This window comes from Myripristis murdjan, chromosome 17 (assembly GCF_902150065.1).
Source record: "Myripristis murdjan chromosome 17, fMyrMur1.1, whole genome shotgun sequence".
Taxonomy (NCBI): domain Eukaryota; kingdom Metazoa; phylum Chordata; class Actinopteri; order Holocentriformes; family Holocentridae; genus Myripristis; species Myripristis murdjan.
This window is the reverse complement of record NC_043996.1, coordinates 416,628-438,344: the sequence shown is the minus strand read 5'-3', so window position 1 is coordinate 438,344 and position 21,717 is coordinate 416,628. Positions and strand designations below refer to the sequence as shown.

The 21,717-nt window shown below is 41.2% G+C and overlaps 1 protein-coding gene across 1 annotated transcript in view; it reads right to left on the bottom strand.

The window, feature by feature from the left end:
- The window catches only part of olfml2bb (olfactomedin-like 2Bb), a 43,602-nt gene that overhangs the window by 14,253 nt on the left and 7,632 nt on the right, over window positions 1–21,717 (bottom strand). Inside the window, exons 2-3 of the mRNA XM_030073912.1 lie at window positions 3,266–3,529; window positions 2,924–3,031 (exon numbers count right to left, since the gene is read on the bottom strand). Coding sequence (XP_029929772.1) covers window positions 2,924–3,031; window positions 3,266–3,529 — 372 coding nt within the window. The remainder of the gene's footprint in view (window positions 1–2,923; window positions 3,032–3,265; window positions 3,530–21,717) is intronic.

Genomic DNA, 21,717 nt, shown 5'->3' with positions numbered 1-21,717 from the left:
TTCAGATATCTGATATTGTATAATGATACTTGAACGCTGATAAATGGATTCAAAGCAGTGAGATTAAAGCATAATGTTAATAATCACTTATACAGTACGGGCCAAAAGTTTGGACACACCTTCTCATTCAATGCGTTTTCTTTATTTTCATGACTATTCACATTGTAGATTCTCACTGAAGGAATCAAAACTATGAATGAACACATGTGAAGTTATGTACTTAACAAAAAAAGGCGAAATAACTGAAAAGATATTTTATATTCTAGTTTCTTCAAAATAGCCACCCTTTGCTCTGATTACTGCTTTGCACACTCTTGGCATTCTCTCGATGAGCTTCAAGAGGTAGTCACCTGAAATGGTTTTCCAACAGTCTTGAAGGAGTTCCCAGAGGTGTTTAGCACTTGTTGGCCCTTTTGCCTTCACTCTGCGGTCCAGCTCACCCCAAACCATCTGGATTGGGTTCAGGTCCGGTGACTGTGGAGGCCAGGTCATCTGCCGCAGCACTCCATCACTCTCCTTCTTGGTCAAATAGCCCTTACACAGCCTGGAGGTGTGTTTGGGCTTATTGTCCTGTTGAAAAATAAATGATGGTCCAACTAAACGCAAACCGGATGGGATGGCATGTCGCTGCAGGATGCTGTGGTAGCCATGCTGGTTCAGTGTGCCTTCAATTTTGAATAAATCCCCAACAGTGTCACCAGCAAAACACCCCACACCATCACACCTCCTCCTCCATGCTTCACAGTGGGAACCAGGCATGTGGAATCCATCCGTTCACCTTTTCTGCGTCTCACGAAGACACGGCGGTTGGAACCAAAGATCTCAAATTTGGACTCATCAGACCAAAGCACAGATTTCCACTGGTCTAATGTCCATTCCTTGTGTTTCTTGGCCCAAACAAATCTCTTCTGCTTGTTGCCTCTCCTTAGCAGTGGTTTCCTAGCAGCTATTTGACCATGAAGGCCTGATTGGCGCAGTCTCCTCTTAACAGTTGTTCTAGAGATGGGTCTGCTGCTAGAACTCTGTGTGGCATTTATCTGCTCTCTGATCTGAGCTGCTGTTAACTTGCGATTTCTGAGGCTGGTGACTCGGATGAACTTGTCCTCAGAAGCAGAGGTGACTCTTGGTCTTCCCTTCCTGGGTCGGTCCTCATGTGTGCCAGTTTCATTGTAGCGCTTGATGGTTTTTGCGACTCCACTTGGGGACACATTTAAAGTTTTTGCAATTTTCCAGACTGACTGACCTTCATTTCTTAAAGTAATGATGGCCACTCGTTTTTCTTTAGTTAGCTGATTGGTTCTTGCCATAATATGAATTTTAACAGTTGTCCAATAGGGCTGTCGGCTGTGTAGTAACCTGACTTCTGCACAACACAACTAATGGTCCCAACCCCATTGATAAAGCAAGAAATTCCACTAAGTAACCCTGATAAGGCACACCTGTGAAGTGAAAACCATTTCAGGTGACTACCTCTTGAAGCTCATCGAGAGAATGCCAAGAGTGTGCAAAGCAGTAATCAGAGCAAAGGGTGGCTATTTTGAAGAAACTAGAATATAAAACATGTTTTCAGTTATTTCACCTTTTTTTGTTAAGTACATAACTCCACATGTGTTCATTCATAGTTTTGATTCCTTCAAGTGAGAATCTACAATGTAAATAGTCATGAAAATAAAGAAAACGCATTGAATGAGAAGGTGTGTCCAAACTTTTGGCCTGTACTGTATATCACGATATTTGGCCAACAATACGATTCGATATGATTCGATACGATTCGATACACTTACATCATTTTCTAAAAGATTTTAAAGGGACAGAGTGATTTTGGTGACATCTTGTGAGTCTTCCACTGACTTGAATTGAATTAATTGAACTGAAAACTGAAAGCATCAGTCAAGCATCAGAGTCTACAGTTTGCAAATGCTGGACAAAATGAATCAAAGATGTGATGAGAAAATTAGTTTGGCTTGATTCCAATAATTTAACAATATGTTAAATTATTATTATTATTTTAAAAATGTAAATCACTTATCAAACAGACCTAACAATTCAGCTACCAATGAATGAGCAGTAGTATGCATTTGATAACACAGATTGAAAAATAAGCCGAATTGATACCTCCTCTCTGAATAGACAAGCTAAGCCAGTGTGCCGCTGTTAGCCAGGGAAAATAGAGCAGAGTGGCAACTCTTCGCTTTGTTACACAATCTATGTCAGTGCGCTGCTCTAGTGCACTGGCTGACCTAATCGCTCTCCTGCACCGCGAAGGGGGGAAATGGGCAGCGAGCAGAGTGCCAGACGGAACACGGGGGATTTGAATGGGGCTTAATGTATCGATACTCACAGCTGAAAAATCGATACTTTCTGAGGAAACAAAATATCGATATATATCGCAGAATCGATAAAATTGCTCAGCCTTTATATATATATATATATATGTGTGTGTGTGTGTGTGTGTGTGTGTGTGTGTGTGTGTGTGTGTATGTATGTATATAAAATGTATAAAAAATTCTACGATTCTGTTTTCACTTTGTTATTATCACTATGTTAATGCCTGCTCTGCTACCTGTTTGTACAATTTTTTATTTTTCTTTACCTTTTCTTTATCCCCCTTGCCCCTTTCCCTTAAAGAGGTCCTTTTGTCCTCTTGCCAGGCCGTCATTGTAAATAAGAATGTGTTCATAATTGACCTGCCTGGTTAAATAAAGGTTAAATAAAAATAAAATAAAATATAGGGTACTGAGTGTAGATTAATGAGAGAAAAAATGAATTTAAAATGTATCATCAGGTTGCAACATAACAAAAGTGAAAAAAGTGAAGGGGATCTGAATATCTTTTGAATGCACTGTTTATGTGTGTGTGTGTGTGTGTGTGTGTGTGTGTGTGTGTGTGTGTGTGTGTGTGTGTGTGTATGTGTGTGTGTTACCTTCTCCAGGTTGTCCACCTTAGTCAGCAGCTTGGTGGTAACAGAGTGTAGCTTTAACAAGTCCATGCCATACAGAGAGCCTTCTAATAGATCAAAGATGGTGGAGAGCTGGACAGGAAATATACACAAGATACAGACTGAATGAATAATTAAGTAAAAAGGTGCTACTTTTAGTATGGAAAACACTATTACTTGAGGTTTATCATTCAGTCTCTATAACACCAAGGATCAAGTCTGTTAGCTCTTTGAAACCCAGTATTTGGGAGAATTTTTAAAAGGTTTTACTTCCCCCTTTTAAATTCACTTTTTTAATTGCCCCACCTACCAACAGAAGGTTCCTACCTTAATGTCATCTCTGCTTGCCTCCTGTAGTTTTTTAAACCTATATTCTGCCTCACAGGGGTTAACGGCAGAGGGCGGGGCCAGACACACACACTTCTTGCAGTCTGTTCCCTTGGTGACCGTCTCCACAATGTAGGTAGCCCGCCCTGGTTCGTTATCATGGATATGGCTGCAGTCGGAGCGCTTGATTGGTTGAACAATACACCGACACACACAGTCAGACCCTGATGATATGGTCTTCACCTTGTCATAGTCCCCCAGCAACTGAGAGGCAGAGGCAAAAGATCACATTTTTTTAGTATCATTTCTAAATCTAAGCAGTATGGTGAGATGAGATGAAACATGTTCATAAAAACATTCATTTTACTACTCTACATTTCCTGTTCTGAGCATTCAGTGTCAGGTAGCTCTTTCCTTGTACACAGGCAGGAGCGTGTGTCAGGAGCTTGTTTTAGATTTTCATTTTGTTTGTAATTAACAGAAGAATGAGCACTGGGAAACGTAAGCAGAGACAGGACAAAAGCATGATGGTCAACTCGCAGGCAACTTGGATACATTTTTCTTCTAACAATAAAACTATGCTTATTTGTTTGAGCAATGCATTTGAAAACTGTGTGATATCAGCAACATTGCAACATGTTTAATTCAGACTGGCTGTAGATCTTAAAACAAACAATGGTTGGTTTGAATGCCCAAGTCAGAAGGCATTTTGGTGCAAAACTGTCTATGTCATGTATGAAAGGGATGGATATTCTTGTCATAAGTATATACCATATGTATATAATATTTCAGGTTATTGAGAACAGCATTTGAGCTTGCAAAGTATTATGCCCACAATATAAATTGCCAACATTAGCTTCACACATGACGTCTACTATGGGCAGCAGCTAGCATACTGAGGACATCGCCTCTTATTTTGACCTAAGTCAGAGATCTTGCTCTGCTTCTATATAATCTTCGGCATGAGCAGTGATCACCACCATGCTGAACTGAAAAAGAAAAGAAATTATAGCTGCTGTGCAGCAGTGGTCGGGGCCAGGCGATTTTAGGCAATTCTGAGCAACAAGTGTAGAATTGGAAGATGCCATTCTAATGTGCATTTTGCATCAGCTGAGGTTTGAACTCACAATTTCTAGCATGAAGGACAATGGTCAACCTCACTGAGCTAATTAGCAAGTGACAACACAGCAATATGTTTAAAACTAATTCTAGGTTATTATGGGAATTACAGCTGCAGCAATAAATAAATCAAGCTAAGGCTTGAATTCAAGATCTCTGAGACCAAGGACCATCTTCTATCACACTGAGCTAATTGCCAAGTGTCAACTCATTTGAGGCTTCACAATTTGACTAAGCCAGTCACATGATAGCGGCAGCCTGTGCACGGAAAGGCAGATTTCAAACCACTGTAAAAAAAAAAAAAAAAAAAAAAAAAAAATCAGTCATCAAGACAAAAATCTGAAAATACACATCTTGCATCTAGACAGCATGGAGATGTTGGTAATTTGTTTTTAACAATGATTGATTTGCTCCGTAAGTGAAAAACTGACTTTAATTGTAAAGTGTACAAAGGTTTCTTCAGTATTGGGGCTACATTTTGATGAAAATTGCAAAGCTGTAGCACATATGGTTGATTTATTATAAATTTTCAAGGTATTGAAATTTAGAGGCTTGCTGTAGCGCCACCATCAGGACTGGCTTGTGTTTGCATCTGAGGAAATCTGGCATGGGACTGGACCTTTGTGCAAAATTTGGTGAGTTTTCACACGTGGGAATGTTGCAGAAGCTGAAGCTTGAACTCACAGTGTTTGACACCGAGGCCTGGCCTCTATCTCACTGAGCTAAAACTTCACATGTAGCTTCACAAACTGACTGAGCCAATCACTGACCTGCAGGACAGCAGGCAGCCATGCATGGAAAGGCAGATTTTAAACAGCTGTCAAAAATTCAGTTATTAAGACAAAAATCTGAAAATACTCATATTGCATCTAGACAGCATGGAGATGTTGATCATTTGTTTTAACAATGACTGATTTGCTCCACAAGTGAAAAACTGATGTTTAAAAATGCCATTATTGCATTGACTCCAAATGTTCACATGAGAGCAAAATTCAAAATGCTGTCAAAAATTGAGTTTTTGAGATAGGCTACAATTTGGAAATTTACCACACATTATCTACCATGACTTCAAAATTTTGTCAATTTTTTTCATGAACATTGAAGATTTATTTGCCAAGAATTTGCAAGTGTATGTGTTTACAGTACCGTTTACAGCCAAACATTTTGATGCACTGTAGGCTAAATTTTTGATAAATCAAAAATCTGTGTGGATCGTTTGTGTAGGACAGTCTGAAGATGCTCTGTATCAAATTTGGTGTCAATTGAGCAAAAATTGTGGGAGGAGATAGGTTTAACAAGTTTTACAGTTTTTGAAAAAAAAAACAGTGATAGACTTCATAATTTGCGATAGGTTTAAGTGCACAAAAGTTTCTTCAATATCAGGGCTACATTTTGGTGAAAGTTGCAAAGCTGTAGCACATATGGTTGATTTGTTATGAATTTTTGAAGTTTTGAAATTTAGAGGCTTGCTATAGCGCCACCATCAGGACTATTGGCTTGTGTTTGCATCTGAGGTAATCTGGCATGAGACTGGACCTTTGTGCAAAGGTTGGTGATTTTTCATGCATGGGAAGTAGGACTTCCTCGAAAAAAAGAAAGAAAGAAAGAAAGAAAGAAAGAAGAAGAAAACGCAGGAATACAAGAGGATCCTGGTAGCTTAGGCTGCCTGGCCCCTAAAAATACAGAAAAAGATGTCACCACCCACACTGATAGGTGATCTCTGATACGTGATTAACAGGTGATTTTTTGGAAGGTTACTGATAAGTGATCTCTTATAGATGATTGACAGGTGATCTCTGGGGAGTGCAGTGAAGACATACCACAGCAATCAGTGGTCTGGAACCTATGGCTCACCAGCCCTTTCTGGCTCTTTGCTACAGGTCATGTGGCTTTAGACAGAAACAGTATTTCAAAAAGATCACAAATTAAAATAGCAAAATTCAAATTTAGGTTACTACTAAGGTGTCTCTCTTTAACACACACCGCTCAGTGATGGCTGTTTTGAATATCCTTTTTTATAGTTGTGAAACAATACGATACGATACAAATTTATTGTCAGCTTACACTGAAATTTGTTTTGCCTCCATGGCATCAGCGTTCACAATACAATACAAACAGGACAAAACTGGTTACAGACAAAACATTGCAGTACATTACAAGACAGAACGATGGACAGGACAGGACACTGGAGCAGAACGAGCAAAACACCAAACCTCTCCTCTGAAACATCATGCGATTTAACCCATTTAAACCCCAGCTTGTTGACAGCCCCTGATACTTTTTACTGTGTTTTTCTCCAGTGTGTCTGCTCTGTTATGTTGACTTTCATCAGTAGTGCACTACATCCTGGATTTCACACAGCCACAATAGGATAAAATTAGGGTGACAGACCCAGTAGAATGTGAGGCGTGGGAGAGAGCAGTGATCGTCGAGTGAATGAAGAGAGGGTCCTTGGGTTAGGATTAAATTAATACTGATGGTAATAATGTTTATACTTATATTATGTATAAGTTAAAACATTTTTTTGGGTTGGCTACCACTTGATTTTTTTGTTCCACAACCCTCAGGATCTTTTAAGAAGTTTAAAATGACTGTCTTACTGCGTCCAACCTCAGCAGCAATGGCACGCTGCGAGAGGCCTTGTTGTTGGGCCTTGCTTATGCAGCTCAACAATCCGACCGTGTTCAAGGAGAGAAAGCTTTTTTGCCTTTGCCATCAGGAGGTCATGACAGTGTGGATACCTGACAGAAAATTACACTGAATCCACATTTTTGCCAAGATTTGGGCTTTTAAAGGCAGTGGTCTTAAACTTTTGATCAGCTGATGAACAGCCCGTTTCAGTTTAATGGTTGTTTGCAATAAATTGCTTCCTCAAATTTTTTTTTTGTCTCACTCCCATTTCTTCTTTTTGCATTTTGAAGCTCTGCTTAGAACCTTCTTAAGATCCAACAGTGCCAAATGTAAATTCTTGCAATTTCTCAACTAGGGTGACCACATGTCCCGCGTAGCGCGTGCACATACAGCGTTTGAAGCCCATTTCACGCGTCCCGCAAATTGAGACCGTGTCCCGCATAATCAACTCTCAAAAAAAAGCTTGTTCGCCCGGGGATAGGGCGATGCGCGTTCGTTTTTCTCCTCCTGCGCTACTGTCTGCTCATGCCGGGGCATGTGTGTGTGTGTGTGTGTGTGTGTGTGTGTGTGCGTGCGCGCGCGCGCGCGCGCGCGCGTGTGTGTGTGTGACTGAGGAGCACACACCCACCGGCGCTGTCCGAAGTGTAGCGCGGCAAGAACAAAGTTAAAACAGCAGCACACTGGCTTAGCTTGTCTATTCAGAGAAGAGGTATCACTTCGGCTTATTTTTCAATCTGTTATCACACGCATACTACTGCTCATTCATTGGTAGCTGAATTGCTAGGTCTGTTTGATAAGCAATTTACATTTTTAAAATAATAATAATAATAATTTAACATATTGTTAAATTAAAAAAAGCCAACATGATGCAGGTCAAAGACTAAAAAAAGACTATTGACTAAAACTAGACTAAAATACTTTGGATTTTCTTCGACTAAAACTAGACTAAAATGCCAAGACTTTTCGTTGACTAAAATGTGACTAAACAAAAAAGAATTCAAGTTGACTAAATATGACTAAAACTAATAAGGGCATTTGACACAAAACTAAGACTAAAATTAAATTGAAAAATAGCCAACGAAATTAACACTAAGCTATTTAATTTTATTTATATTTTCCATTGCAATTCATTCACTTTAAATAAAAAGTAAATCTTGAGTGGAAGTTCATCTGTCAATTAATTGAAATATTTAAAATATTATGAATATCTTTTATTTAGAAAAAAAACCCCACATTGTCTATGTGTAAATTAAAATCACCGGATATAATGATAAAATTGTAAGTGGCATGGATTATTGATAAAAATTCTGAGAAATCACTGATAAAAGCAGCATCATATTTTGGTGGTCTGTAAATTGGGATGCAAAGAATGGAGGGACTGCTAAAAACAAAAGCATGGTGTTCGAAGGTGGTGTATTGATCAAATAAAATGTTTATTGGTCCAAGTGAATTGTTGATTATTGATGCAGTACCACCACCCTTCCTGCCACTTCTCACAGAGAATGTGAAGTTAAAATTAGGTGGGGAGGCCTCAGTGAGAACAACTGGCGCATCTGTACCCAGCCATGTTTCAGTTAAAAATAAACAATCGATTTTATTGTCTAAAACTAGGTCATAAATAATGAAAGATTTATTAAAAAGGGAGCGAACATTAAAAAGAGCCATGTTGATGGTGACATGTGACTTATTATATAAAGAGGTGGATTGCTGTTGTTTCGGGAGAGGTCTTAGGTTACTGTAGTTCACAGAGTGAGCATGGTGGTGTCTGGTGTGTTGACGTAGTGTTATGATAACGGGAATACGTGAAATGCTGGTGTGAATTGGTCCATGTCCGGTGTTGTGTGTCAGATGGTTAGTGGTGGAACATGATGCGTAGGAGCACGGACCTGGGGGACATCAATCGGTGGCAGACAGATCAACTGTTGCAGGTTTGGGGAGATTGGCGTGCTGCACACCGTATGCCAGGTTGGCGGACAGCATGCGGGCACCTGATCTGTTCAGGTGAAGCCTGTCTGGCCCAAAAAGATGCCTCTCTCCCAAAAAACATCAAAGTTGTCTTAAAAGCCGACATGGTGAGTGTTACAGGCAGAGGAGAGCCAGGTGTTGAGGCTGAGCAGCCTGCTGGAGCTGCCCATCCCTCTGCCACAGGTGGGGGTGGGGCCGGAGATAAAAACACTCACCTGGGACTGTGACAAGGTTTTAAAAAGGAGGGTGAAGTCCCGCTTTAAAAGTTCCGACTGCTGCCTGGCGATGTCGTTTGCTCCTGCGTTGATAATAATCCTTTTCGCGTGGGGATGCGAGCTCAGGATGTCCGGGATTTCCCCGTTATGTCCATAACGGTAGCGCCGGGGAACGACAGGGTGAACGCCCCCCTCATGCGGACGTGCCTCACGATGGAGTCCCCGATGACGAGGGTTGTGGGAGCATCCGCTCGATCTCCAGCCACACCAGGACCCCGGGTGTGATCCCTCGCCTGGTGGGGAGAACGGGAGGAGTGCCAGCGCACCGCGTCCTTAACCAGACGCTTGTGCTGGGATGAGGAGCAGGACGTCGCAGGCGGGCGGCCCCCTGTTGGACACCCATCTGATGCTGGGGGGCAGCTAGCCGTGAGTGGAGGGAAGGCTATGGTGTCCGTCAACGGGGGCATGATGTCTGCGGCCGCAGAAACAGGCGCAGTTTCCTGGTGCGGGTCCCGGGCCGCCGGCTTCTCGCTCACGGACAAAGCCGCATACTTATTCGAGAGCGACAGGCTCGGGGGAGGAGCCCCGCCATGGGTCCCGCTAGGGGCCCTCTTCCGCCTGCGGACGACCACTTCGGTCCAGGGGGTCCCCTTGTTTGGAGTGGAGCAGGCGGGTCGCTGACAGGACGAGGACGGTTCCCAGACAACTGTGTGCCCGAGTGCCGTGGTGGTGTTCTGTGGTGCGGGCTCACCGGTTACTGAGGACTCCAGCCAGCTGGATAGCGTCGGGAGACGAGATTCCTTCCTCTGCAGCTCGCCCGACATTCTTTCAATGTCCTCGAGAAGGTCAGCGATCTTTTTGTATGCCTTTTTTAAACAATAGTTCCACCTCTCCAGGTGAGTCGGCAGAGTCCAGTGTTGGCATGGCGAGTGTAGCTAGCCTAGCCTCCAGGCTAAAAACAAACCTAGCTAGACTAGCATAGAGATATGATTACTCACATACTTAAAATCCAAACATCCGATGACTAAAATCTTTTACCTTGTTAATACATACAGGTAAAATAAATAGGATCTAAAAGTGTAGAGTAAAACTGTGGGTTAAAACTGGGTAGAAACTGGTTAAAAATGGCAATATATGACAGAGCGTCTCACACAGCGTCTCATACACACGAGCATGCGCAATGTTGTTACTTACAGCACCACCCTGAGGCCAGATTGTCATTAAGTGAATGAAGAGAGAAAGCAGAAGTATCGAGAATATTTTTCAAAAGTTTTGAATCTTCTTCTTCTTCTTCTTCTTTGATGTTTAACGGCAGCTTGCATCCTTTACGTTGCATTACCGCCACCTATCGGGGTAATTCAACCCCTACAATATTCCGTCCTCTATATTCTTTTAATCAGTCCAGTCCTCATTAGAAAGTTAACTAGTAACTTTCTCCCATTTCCACTTTCACCACCCTCAATTATTTTCTTTAAACCTGTCCCCGTTACTCCATTTCTTTCCATTCCCTCCATCATGATCCTTCTTTCCAGTTCATACTTCCTCCATCTTATTAACATGTTCTACATCTTCTTTTTCTTTACATTGTTCACATAGTCCAGTTGGGTGCTTCCCTATCATGTGGAGAGTCCCATTAAGGTAACTGTGCCCAATATGCAGCCTTGTCATAACCACCTCCTCTCTTCTGTTTCCTCCCCTTCTCCTTCCAGTCCCCACTCTTTTATATATTTCATACAGTGACCTTCCTTTTGTCTCTTGATCCTATTGTTGCTGCCACTCTCTCATGCTTACCTTCCATGCAATGGCCTTCCCTTCTGCTTTTGACAGTTTAATTTTAACCTCTATGTTTTCTTTTTTTTAAGAGCCTGTTTGGCTAATCTGTGCACTCTTTCATTCCCAAGGATGCCCACATGTGCTGGGACCCACATTAACATTACCTCAGTGCCCCTTCTCTTCACCCTTGTGTACAACTCCAGTATTTCATAAACAATTTCTTGATGATTTTTAACTATTCCATCCTTCAAACTGTGCAGTACAGCTGATGAATCGCTACATATAATAGCTCTCTTGACTTTGGCTTGCTCCACCCACTCTATCGCCATCTTAACTGCATACATTTCAACCGTATACACACTAAGGAAGCTTGATGTCCTCTTGCTTATGACTAGGAACTGCCACTGCAGAACCAGTCCTATTCAATACAGGGTCTTTGGATCCATCAGTGTAAACTTGTACATAATCTATATATTTCCTTTCAATATACTCATAAAATTCTTCTACCAAATCTACATTTTTCTTTTTTTTTCCTTAACTTGCAATAATTGTAGATCTACTTCTAATGGCTCTAATGCCCACACTGGGGTTGTAGGCCATACTACTGCTGGGCAGAACTCATGCTCATATACCCCTAATTCTTTTGCCATTAAGTCTCCTGTCCATCCAAAACTTGATTTCTTTTTTTTTAATATTCTCTTTATTGGTTTTTTGGTTTTATAAGTACATAACAAAACAAAACAGGACAAAACAAAACAAGCAAACAAAAAAAAAAAAAAAAAACCCACCCCAAAACAACAGTAAGCGCTGCGCCATACGTATATATAAGGAATAACTAAGTAAATAAAAAGACAACAGGAGACAAGTAAATTAAAAAAAAAAAAAGCACATACATGAAATAAAATATAAGAAAGGGCAAACAGTTCCAGTGCTCCAGGGATAGACGAGAGGTCAGGGTCCTTGCAGGAAGGAATGTAAAGGTTCCCAGATCCTCCTGAACTTGTCCGACCTATGGTTAAGGTCATGAGTGAGTTTCTCGAGAGGAATGAGAGCGGAAATCTGGGATATCCACATGTCAACTGTAGGGACTTGAGGAGTTGACCACCTTAGCAAGATACATTTTTTAGCCAGAAACAAAAGAATTATCATCAAAGATTTAGTGTCAGTGTCCAGGAAATTAGCAGGAGAATGGTTAAGTAAATAAAAAGAAGGAGTCAGGGAGAACTGTTTACCAATGACTTCCTGGATTACAGAGTGAACACCCTTCCAGAAAGTCTGGATGTGGTCACATGACCAAAACAAATGAATAAATGTACCTCTATGTGTATTACATTTATAACAAAGGTTGGAAATCTCAGGGAACATTTTCTGGAGGCGAACAGGAGTGTAATAAGTTCTCCGAAAGAATTTAAAGTTCTGTTCGTGTATAGAGACTGAGGTACATTTAGGAAAAATTCCGCTGCAGATCTTGTCCCAGTCCACAGGAGTAAATGTCACCTCCAGGTCACGCTCCCACAACAGCTTCAGAGAGTCAAAGCCCGAGGAGTCGGAGTAAATTAATGAAGTATAAATCTTAGAAATCAGTCCTTTGGGAGATTTCGTCTGAACTAAAGTATTTTCCAGCTCTGACAGTCTCATACGGATCTTGCCTGACCTCAAGAGTGACCCTACAAAGTGACGAATCTGAAGATACTTGTAAAAGTCTTTGTGGGAAATGTCAAAGTCAGCCCTAATTTGTTCAAAAGACTTAACTGAATCGGAGACCAACAGGTGTGTAAAATTTGATAGGCCTTTAGAGGTCCACTCCATCAAACCAATACTCCTAATCTGTTCTGGTAAATCTGGATTCAAGGCCAGGGGAGAATGGAGAGAGATACAGGGGCAATAGTCAAGTATTTCCTCACATCTTGCCAAACCAGTAGTGTATTATAAACAATTATGTTATTCATGAGATGATTTAACTGATCTATATTATTGATAAAGGGAAGGGAGTTGAGCTTTCTGGGATAACAAGATAAGGATTCAAAACCCAACCATAGGGAACCTTTCCTGTTTATAAACCAATTTGACATTGTTTTAAGTTGTGCTGACCAATAATATAATTGTAGATTGGGCAGGGACAGGCCTCCGAGATCCTTTGGCTTGGTAAGCAAAGAGAACTTGACTCTTGGATGTTTGTTATTCCAAATATAGCGAGATATATGAGAGTTCAGAGATTTAAAAAGGGGTCAAATAGCACGGGAGATTTTGAAATAAATAGTTCAATCGTGGAAGAATATTCATTTTTATAGTATTGATTCTCCCAAGGAGAGAAGTTGGGAGGGAGGCCCATTTTGTTAAATCATTTTTAAGCTTTTGAATTAGAGGTGAGTAATTAGATTCAAATAGATTATTTAAATCAGGGGTGATAAAAATACCCAGATATTTGAAACCCTTCCTAGATACTTGAAAGGGAGATTGTACTGGCATATCCAGAGGGATATTGAAAGGCGTAGCAACAGATTTCCCCAGGTTTATCTTATAACCTGATAAGGCACTGAACGTGGCTATAGATTTCAGAACTGCTGGAATTGATTCCTCATGCTTATTCAGATATAAGAGAATATCATCTGCAAATAAGGAAATGGTGTGATTTTCATCGCCTACCCTAACTCCAGATATATCAGGGTTAATTCTGATGGCCTCGGCCAAAGGTTCAATAAATAATATAAATAACAGGGGTGACAGAGGGCACTCTGTTAATAAAGTTAGGGCCCAGACCGAATTTCTCTAAGACCAAAAACAGAAAAGACCACTCCACTCGGTCAAAGGCCTTTTCAGCATCAAGGGAGACTATCAGCGCAGGGTTTTTGTAAGTGTTAAGATAGTGAACAACATTAAGAGCACGACGTACATTGTCTGTGCCATATCTTGATTTAACAAATCCTGCCTGGTCTGGGTTTATTATGGTCGGGAGGATGGATTCCAGTCTCCGAGCCAGTACCTTTGCAACAATTTTGTAGTCCACATTAAGGAGACTAATGGGCCTAAATGATGAACAGTCCAAAGGATTTTTATCTTTTTTTAAAAGTAAACTAATAGAAGCATGTCTCCAAGAAGAGGGGATACCATCTTTTAAAATACCATTGATGGCGGGCATAAAAATTGGTTGGATCTCTGCCCAAAATTTCTTAAAAAATTCCAGTGGAAACCCATCTGGGCCTGGACATTTTCCATTTGGCATAGATTGAATCGCAGCCCAGACCTCTTCTGGCGTGAATGCAGTGTCTAAGCTAGAGCGATCCTCCTTCGCAATAGTAGGTAAAGGAATGTTGTTCAAGTAGGAAGCGATAGAAGCAGCGTCAGCCTGTTCCGCACTATACAGAGATTTGTAAAAGTCCTGGAATGTACTATTGACAATCAATGGGTCACATGTGACGTCCCCATTTTGTGTTCTTATCATATTAATTGAGCGATCATTATTTTGATTTTTCAATTGGTGGGCAGACGACTAGACTTGTTACCAAATTCATAATATTTCTGTTTAGTGTAAAGTAATAATTTATGAATATGGCGAGTGTGATCCATATTAAGTTCAGTCTTAACAGCCACTAGTGCCTTTAAATTTGCTGGTGTAGGTGACTGTTTATGTATTTGCTCCAGCCTAGACATTTCTTTTTCAAGGTTTTTTCTGTTTGCTTCTAAGGTTTTTTTCTGATGAGAGCTATAGGAAATAAGGTGTCCACGCAAAGTGGCTTTAGCTGCGTCCCAGATCGTAGCAGAGGACACCGGGAAATTTTTATTATCAAGCCAAAATTGTGACAGGTTATTCCGAACAAAGATACAAAAAGAGTCGCTATTCAAAAAAGATGTATTAAATCTCCAAATGGGAGTTTTAGGGATATGAAATAGTGGGTTAATGTACAAATGTACCGGAGCATGGTCCGATAAAACAATAGAGTCTATGCTACAAGTCTGAACAGAATGTAAAAAGTCTTTCGGAATAAAAAAAATAGTCTAATCTGGAATACGAATTGTGAGGGTGTGAGTAAAACGTGTAGTCTCTCACTTTCGGATTTAAGTGTCGCCATACATCTATCAAGCCGGTATCAGTACATAAATTTTTAAGGACAGCAGATGACCTCGGATTGGATACATTCGCAGAGGAGGATTTATCTAGAGAGGCATTCATTATACAATTAAAATCACCGGCTAAGAAGCCCAGACCATTGCAATGATGGTTAAACAACAAAATTATCCGAGACAAAAACTGGGGAGAATCATTATTTGGGGCATAAATATTAAGAATAGTTATGTGTTGTTCAAGAATCGAGCCCCTAATCAAAATAAATCTCCCTTCTGAATCTTTTTCTTCATGTTCCAAAATGAAAGGAAGATTTTTATTAATAAGAATAGCTGTGCCTTTCTTGTTCTGTGAATGGGAGGAGAAGTAGACTTTGCCTACCCAGTCTCTCTTAACTTTCAGATGTTCTGTATCAGATAGCCTTGTTTCCTGGAGTAGTGCTATATCTGATTTTTGTTTTTTCAAATATGTTAAAACCTTCTTCCTTTTGATTACATGGCCCCGTCCCTGAACATTCCAAGTAATGAGTTTAAGTGAATCAGACATGAGAGCCATAAAGCTGGAGTGTAACTGGATGGCAGGTACTGAATGGAGAGAAATTATTCAAGGTACAGGCAGTTACATAGAGAAATGGACCTAGACTCTGGTCGTTTAACAAGAAAAAAATAAATAAATAAATAAAACACATAAGAACTGAGCAGCAGCGCTTATCCCCCCCTATCCTGTCCCCAAACGACAGGGAAAAAAACCCCAAGTAGAAGTCACTGGGCATTCTAAGCGCAGTCCAAATCTTAACCAACAGTTAGATCACAGTAACAACTAAGACACCCAAAACAGTGTCCAAACTCCAGGCTATGTGATTAAAGCCACTGAGACACACCCCGGATTATGAGTTAAGTTGTGCTAGGACCACAATGAAACACAAGATTTATACAAAGGCATATATGCTGTTAAAATTAAAATTAATAATAATAATAGTAGTAGTAATAATAATAATAATAATGAAAGTATAAATGCTATTTTTTTTAAAAGAAAAAAGAAAAAAAGGAAAACAACATGAGGGAAAAAAGGGGCTGTAGGGTGTAAGATCAAACCAAGCAAAATGCAAAATTAGCAGTAATTATGTAGCCTATTATGTAACTTATTGTAACGGGTAAAAAAAAAAATTAAAAAAAATTAAAGCTGCAAGCAGCGTTGGACGGGCCCTCGCACCCGTGCCGCCTCGTGCACACTTGTGCCCGGTGGCTGTGGCATTAAGCACACACACACACACACAAAGTTCTGGACCAGCCACTAGCGGCGCTCCTCCAGCAGATGTCGCCCTAAGCTTGCGTTTGAGTTTGAGAGTTGTTTCTGCTTCTGTGGGGTAGGGGCAGAGCAGGCAGAGCAGAGGAAAAAAAAAAACAGAGTCCAAACCTGTTAAACAACTCTTCACCGCGGCCACAAACTTTTTCCAATCCACAGCAAGACCTCCTATTTTTGTAGGAGAATTAGTCCTCTTTCCATCGGCATAGGTTTGGAAGCTGTCAGACTTTTACTTTGGACTGCTGGGGCCTAATTAGTGCCTATGCTCACGGCAAGTGCATGTTAATTCACAGCAGGCACACCAAGGTCCATGGGAAAAAGTGGAGGCACTGGTTGTGGTCACTCTTTGATGGCCTCTGAAATCCAAACGGTTCAAATGAATACTTAGCCTTGAAGAATATTTGTTAAGCACTGTGTCCTCTGTCATGTATTAAGTTTTCAAGCCGATAAAATTAACGCCCTGGGAGTTTATAGATTTTCTGCAAAGCTCAAATTTGGGCGAAAACGTGACTTTCTAATGCAAATTGTGGACTTCCTGTAGGTTTTAGGTGGGGGGCACGGCACGAAAAATGTCGGGCTTGATGAGATCTACGTTTCGGCGCTGGTTTGGTCTTTCTATCACATTCCTGTGAGCCGCAGCGGCTGCCTTTGCGTCCCTAGGTGGTGCTACCGAGCCCATTTTTGCACCTGGGGGGTTCGATTTTTGATTTTATCGAATTTTTCGCCAGACCTGATGTGCGTGCCAAATTTGGTGAGTTTTTGAGCATGTTCAGGGGGTTAAATTAAGCGTCAAAGTGGCGTAATAATAATAATAAGAAAAAACGAACGAAAAACAATAGGGCTTCGCACTGGGACAGTGCTCGGGCCCTAAAAACTAAGATCACCTTTTCCCCAAAGGAAACAGCTAAATTAAGTCAGCACCATTGTATTCTGTCAACGTCTGTGTGGTGGTCACATAAATATACGTACACAGTGTTCAGTGGGGGCTCAGGGTACATAAGGATTGTCTTTCTCCATTATAAGTGGTAACATTGGGGATGAAAAAATACCTCATTTAAGAGTGTCCAGGAATGCAGCCGCAGACTCAGGAGTGTCAAAAAGGCGGATATGCCCTTCATGGAGACACCGGAGGCGCGCTGGATATGCAAATCCGCAATATTTATTGTGACGGGCCAGCGCTTTCCCCACGGCGTCAAACTCTCGTCGCCGTCTCAGGATCTCCGCGGACAAATCAGGGTAAAACCGAAGCTGAGAGCCACCATGATTAATATCACGTTTCTTCATCGCTGCTCTGAGCACAGTTTCTCTTTGGGAGTAGCGCAGGAACCGGACCAAGACGCTTCGCGGGGGCTTGTCTGGAGCCGGGGCTGGAGCCAGGGCTCGGTGGGCGCGTTCAATCTCCAGCGGGGGGTAATCGGCGGGCAAGTCGACCAAAGTCGGCAACGATTTTTGAAGAAAGTCCGCGAGAGAAGTGTTGCCCTCCGCTTTCTCTGGGAGGTTGATAATTTTCAGGTTTTTACGTCGGCCACGGTTTTCTAAGTCATCAATTTTCAGTTGCAGCTGCTCCACTGTTTTTTCCAAGGTGGCAATGGAAGTGCCGTACGCACCGTGGCTGTCCTCTGAAGTGGAGATCCTCTCTTCGGCCTCATCCATGCGCTTTTCCAGGTCTGTCACTCGGTTAGAGAGAGTCGATAGGCAGCCCTCCACCAAGGTGACAGATGCTTTTATTTCCTTTAGTGCACCGTCGATAGTATCCAGACGAGCGCCGACCGATTCATCCATGTTGTTTACCCGGGATGCCACAGACTTAATTTCAGCTAGAATCTGCTCCATGGTTGCTTGGTCAGTTAGCGCTAGCTTAACAGTGTCAGCAGCACCTTGTTTAGCCTCACTCGGTACCTGTGCGGTCGCTTGTTGAGCAGTTATCTTCTTAATAACGGAAGCCGGCGGTGCAGAAATGAGAGAATTCTTGGCGCATGTCTTTATAGGCATCTCTCGAGTACAAATCGGCTAGTAGTAGTGAGTTTATTTGGAGAAAGATGAGGATTTATCTAGAGCCTGGAGCGGAGAAAAGTCTCAAGCGTCCATCTTGATCCGGATCACGTGACCACCCCCAAAACTTGATTTCTGATCATTCTCCCGTTCCCAGCATGTTTGCAACACTCTTTTAGTTGGATGGTTGTCACCATGCCCTGCCAAATTCATCCAATAATTCACACAAAGTAGTTTCCTGCGTATACAAAGTGGCATTTCTGCTGCCTCAACTTGTACAGAACACACTGGTGATGTTTTTATTGCACCTATACAGATTCTGAGAGCCCTATTCTGAACCACATCTAATGCCTGTAATGTGGATTTTGCAGCAGAACCATATACTACACTCCCATAATCCAGCCTAGATCTGATGAGAGCTACATATATATACTTTAGTGCTACTACATCTGCCCCCCAGTCCCGTCCTATTAGACATCTCATTACATTAATAACTTTTTTGCATTTCTCCACTATATTTCTAATATGTTCTTTCCACGTGAGTCTGGTATCAAATTGCACACCAAGGAACCTGAAAGACTGAACTATTTCTAATTTATTTCCATACATTTTGAGGTCTGAATTTCCTCTATTTATCTTTCTTGTAAAAAATATTGCTTTTGTCTTTTCAACTGAAAACTTAAATGCCCACTTTCTCCCCACATCTCAACTTGATTCATCCCCTCTTGTACCTTTTGAACAACATGGTTCCAGTTTCTCCCTCTCTTCCATAATGCCCCATCATCTGCAAACAGCGACCTCCCTAAGTCTGACCGCACATTTGCAAATATGTCATTAATCATTATTGAAAATAGAAAAGGACTCACTACGCTCCCCTGTGGTGTACCATTTTCTACTTCATATTTACTGGACATTTCACTTTCTATCTTTACTTGAATGCTTCTTTTGTTCAAGAAATCCATCACCCAATTAAATATATTGCCTCCCACACCCATTTTGTGTAACTTTATTAGTAGCCCTTCCCTCCATAGCATATCATACGCTTTCTCAACATCAAAAAACACTGCTGCTACTGTTTCTTTATTACATTGGGCTTTCCTAATTTCATCCTCTAAACATACTATTGGGTCTACCGTCCCCCTCCCTTTCCTAAAACCACTTTGCCATCCAGCAATTATGCCCTTCTTTTCAACAGTGTACATCAATCGTTCATTCACCATCCTCTCCATAACTTTACATAAATGTGATGTTAATGCTATTGGCCTATAGTTGGTTGGTTGACTTGCATCTTTCCCTGGTTTCCTTATTGGGACTATGACTGCCTCTTTCCAGATTTTTGGAATTCTACCTTCCTTCCATACTTTATTGTACAGCATCAACAACTTTTCTAGGCTCCTTTCACTTAAGTGTTTAATCATAACATATCTCATCCTTCCCTGGTGCAGTCATACCAGCTTTAGTCAATGCTCTTTTTAACTCTCCAATGTTAAATGGGATACTCTGTTCATCCCCTGTATTTTCCTTTTTTCTTAAAATACCTATATTTTCAGACTTTGTTTCATCTCTGCCCCTTCTTCCCTCCTCTGACAAATTACTAGAACTATGCACCTTAACAAAAGTTCTCACTAGTAACTCCGCCTTTTCTTTATTATTTACTGCTACTTCAATCAATCAATCAATCAAACTTTATTTATATAGCGTCAAATCACAACAGAAGTTATCTCATGACGCTTTACAGGTAGAGCAGGTAAGGACCACGCTCTACAAATTATAGTAGAGAAACAAGAAACCCAACAGATTCCCTCCTGAGCATGCTCTTGGCGACAGTGGCAAGGTAAAACTCCCCTTTAACAGGAAGAACCCTCAGGTAGAACCAGACTCAGGGTGGACGGTCATCTACCTCTACCGGTTGGGTGGGAGGGGAGAGAGAGAGACAAGGAGACAGAGACAGGGAGATAGGGACAAACTGGGACAGCAGACAACAGCAGAAACAGCAGGGTATCCTGAACAGGTAATCTAGATGTAAGTGACACGCAGCATCTAGCCATCTCATCTGCAGCTGGATGACCTTCCAGGATGAGCATTAAGGTAACTTCACTTCCCTGTGTTAGAACTGGGTAACTCCAGTCTCTTCTATCCCCTCCCATCTTTCTAATCATACCCCACACCTCACCTACTTGGGTTGTGTTCCCTATTGAATCACAAAATTGTCTCCAATACTTCCTTTTTGCTTGCCTTATTGTCCTCCTTACCACTGCTTGCTCTTTTTTATATTCAATACTTTAAATGCCTTCTTTCTATTCCTCACTGCATCTTTACATTTCTCATCCCACCAGGGTACTGCCTTCCTGTTCTAATACCTTTCCTTATTTCCTCCTCCATTGTTTCTAAGTCCATGCTATCATTAACCTGGCTCAGATATTCATCACATTCTTTTTCAAATATATCCCATTTAGCCTTTTCAAAAATCCACTTCCCACCCCTCTCTACTTCTGACACTGGAGTATCAACTTGAATCCAACATAGTACTGGGTAATGGTCACTTCCTATTGTTCCCTCCTGACATACTTTCCATTCACATATGGGAGCTATATTATTTGAGGCTATTGTTAGATCTAAAGTTGACTCCTTTCCTGTATTAACATCAATTCTAGTTTTCTTTCCATCATTTAAACAGACTAAGTTCTTTTCATCTAACAAGTCTTCTATGACTTGCCCATTGGCATTTGTTCTTTCACACCCCCACAATGTATTATGTGCATTGAAGTCCCCACACCACACAATATTTGCACTATTTTGTCCTTCAATCTCCTCAAGTTTATTTAACTCTAGTTGCTTACAAGGATTATAGTAATTAACAATACTAAATTTCTTCCTCTCTGCCCATACTTCTACCACCACATACTCTACGTCTTTCCCAATCCCAGCAACTCTATAAGGGATCCCTTGTTTAATAAATGTCACACACCCTCCTCCTCCTCTCTCTTTCCTGTCTCTCCTGACTGACACATACCCATATAGAACAAAATCTAGGTGTGGTTTCAACCATGTTTCCTGAATACATAATACGTCTGTTTTTTCTCTCTGGTCATCAATGAACTTCTTAAATTTGCAATCAAACTCCTAGCATTCCACTGGAGTATTAACATAGTTAATAATAATATTACCCTACACATGCTGTCTCTTGGCTTGCCTGAATATTTAGCTCATCTCTGATCTCCTCCCACTTCAACCCCCTCATACCCAAATGATGTACTGCTGCTGTGACAATTATTTTAATCCTACCAGTTCTAGTCGGTTCATCTGCTGTTCCATTAATCACTCCTGCAATAAAGGTAACCAAGCTCTTCTTTTCTACCCATGTTTTACTTTTATCCTCCTCTGTTCTA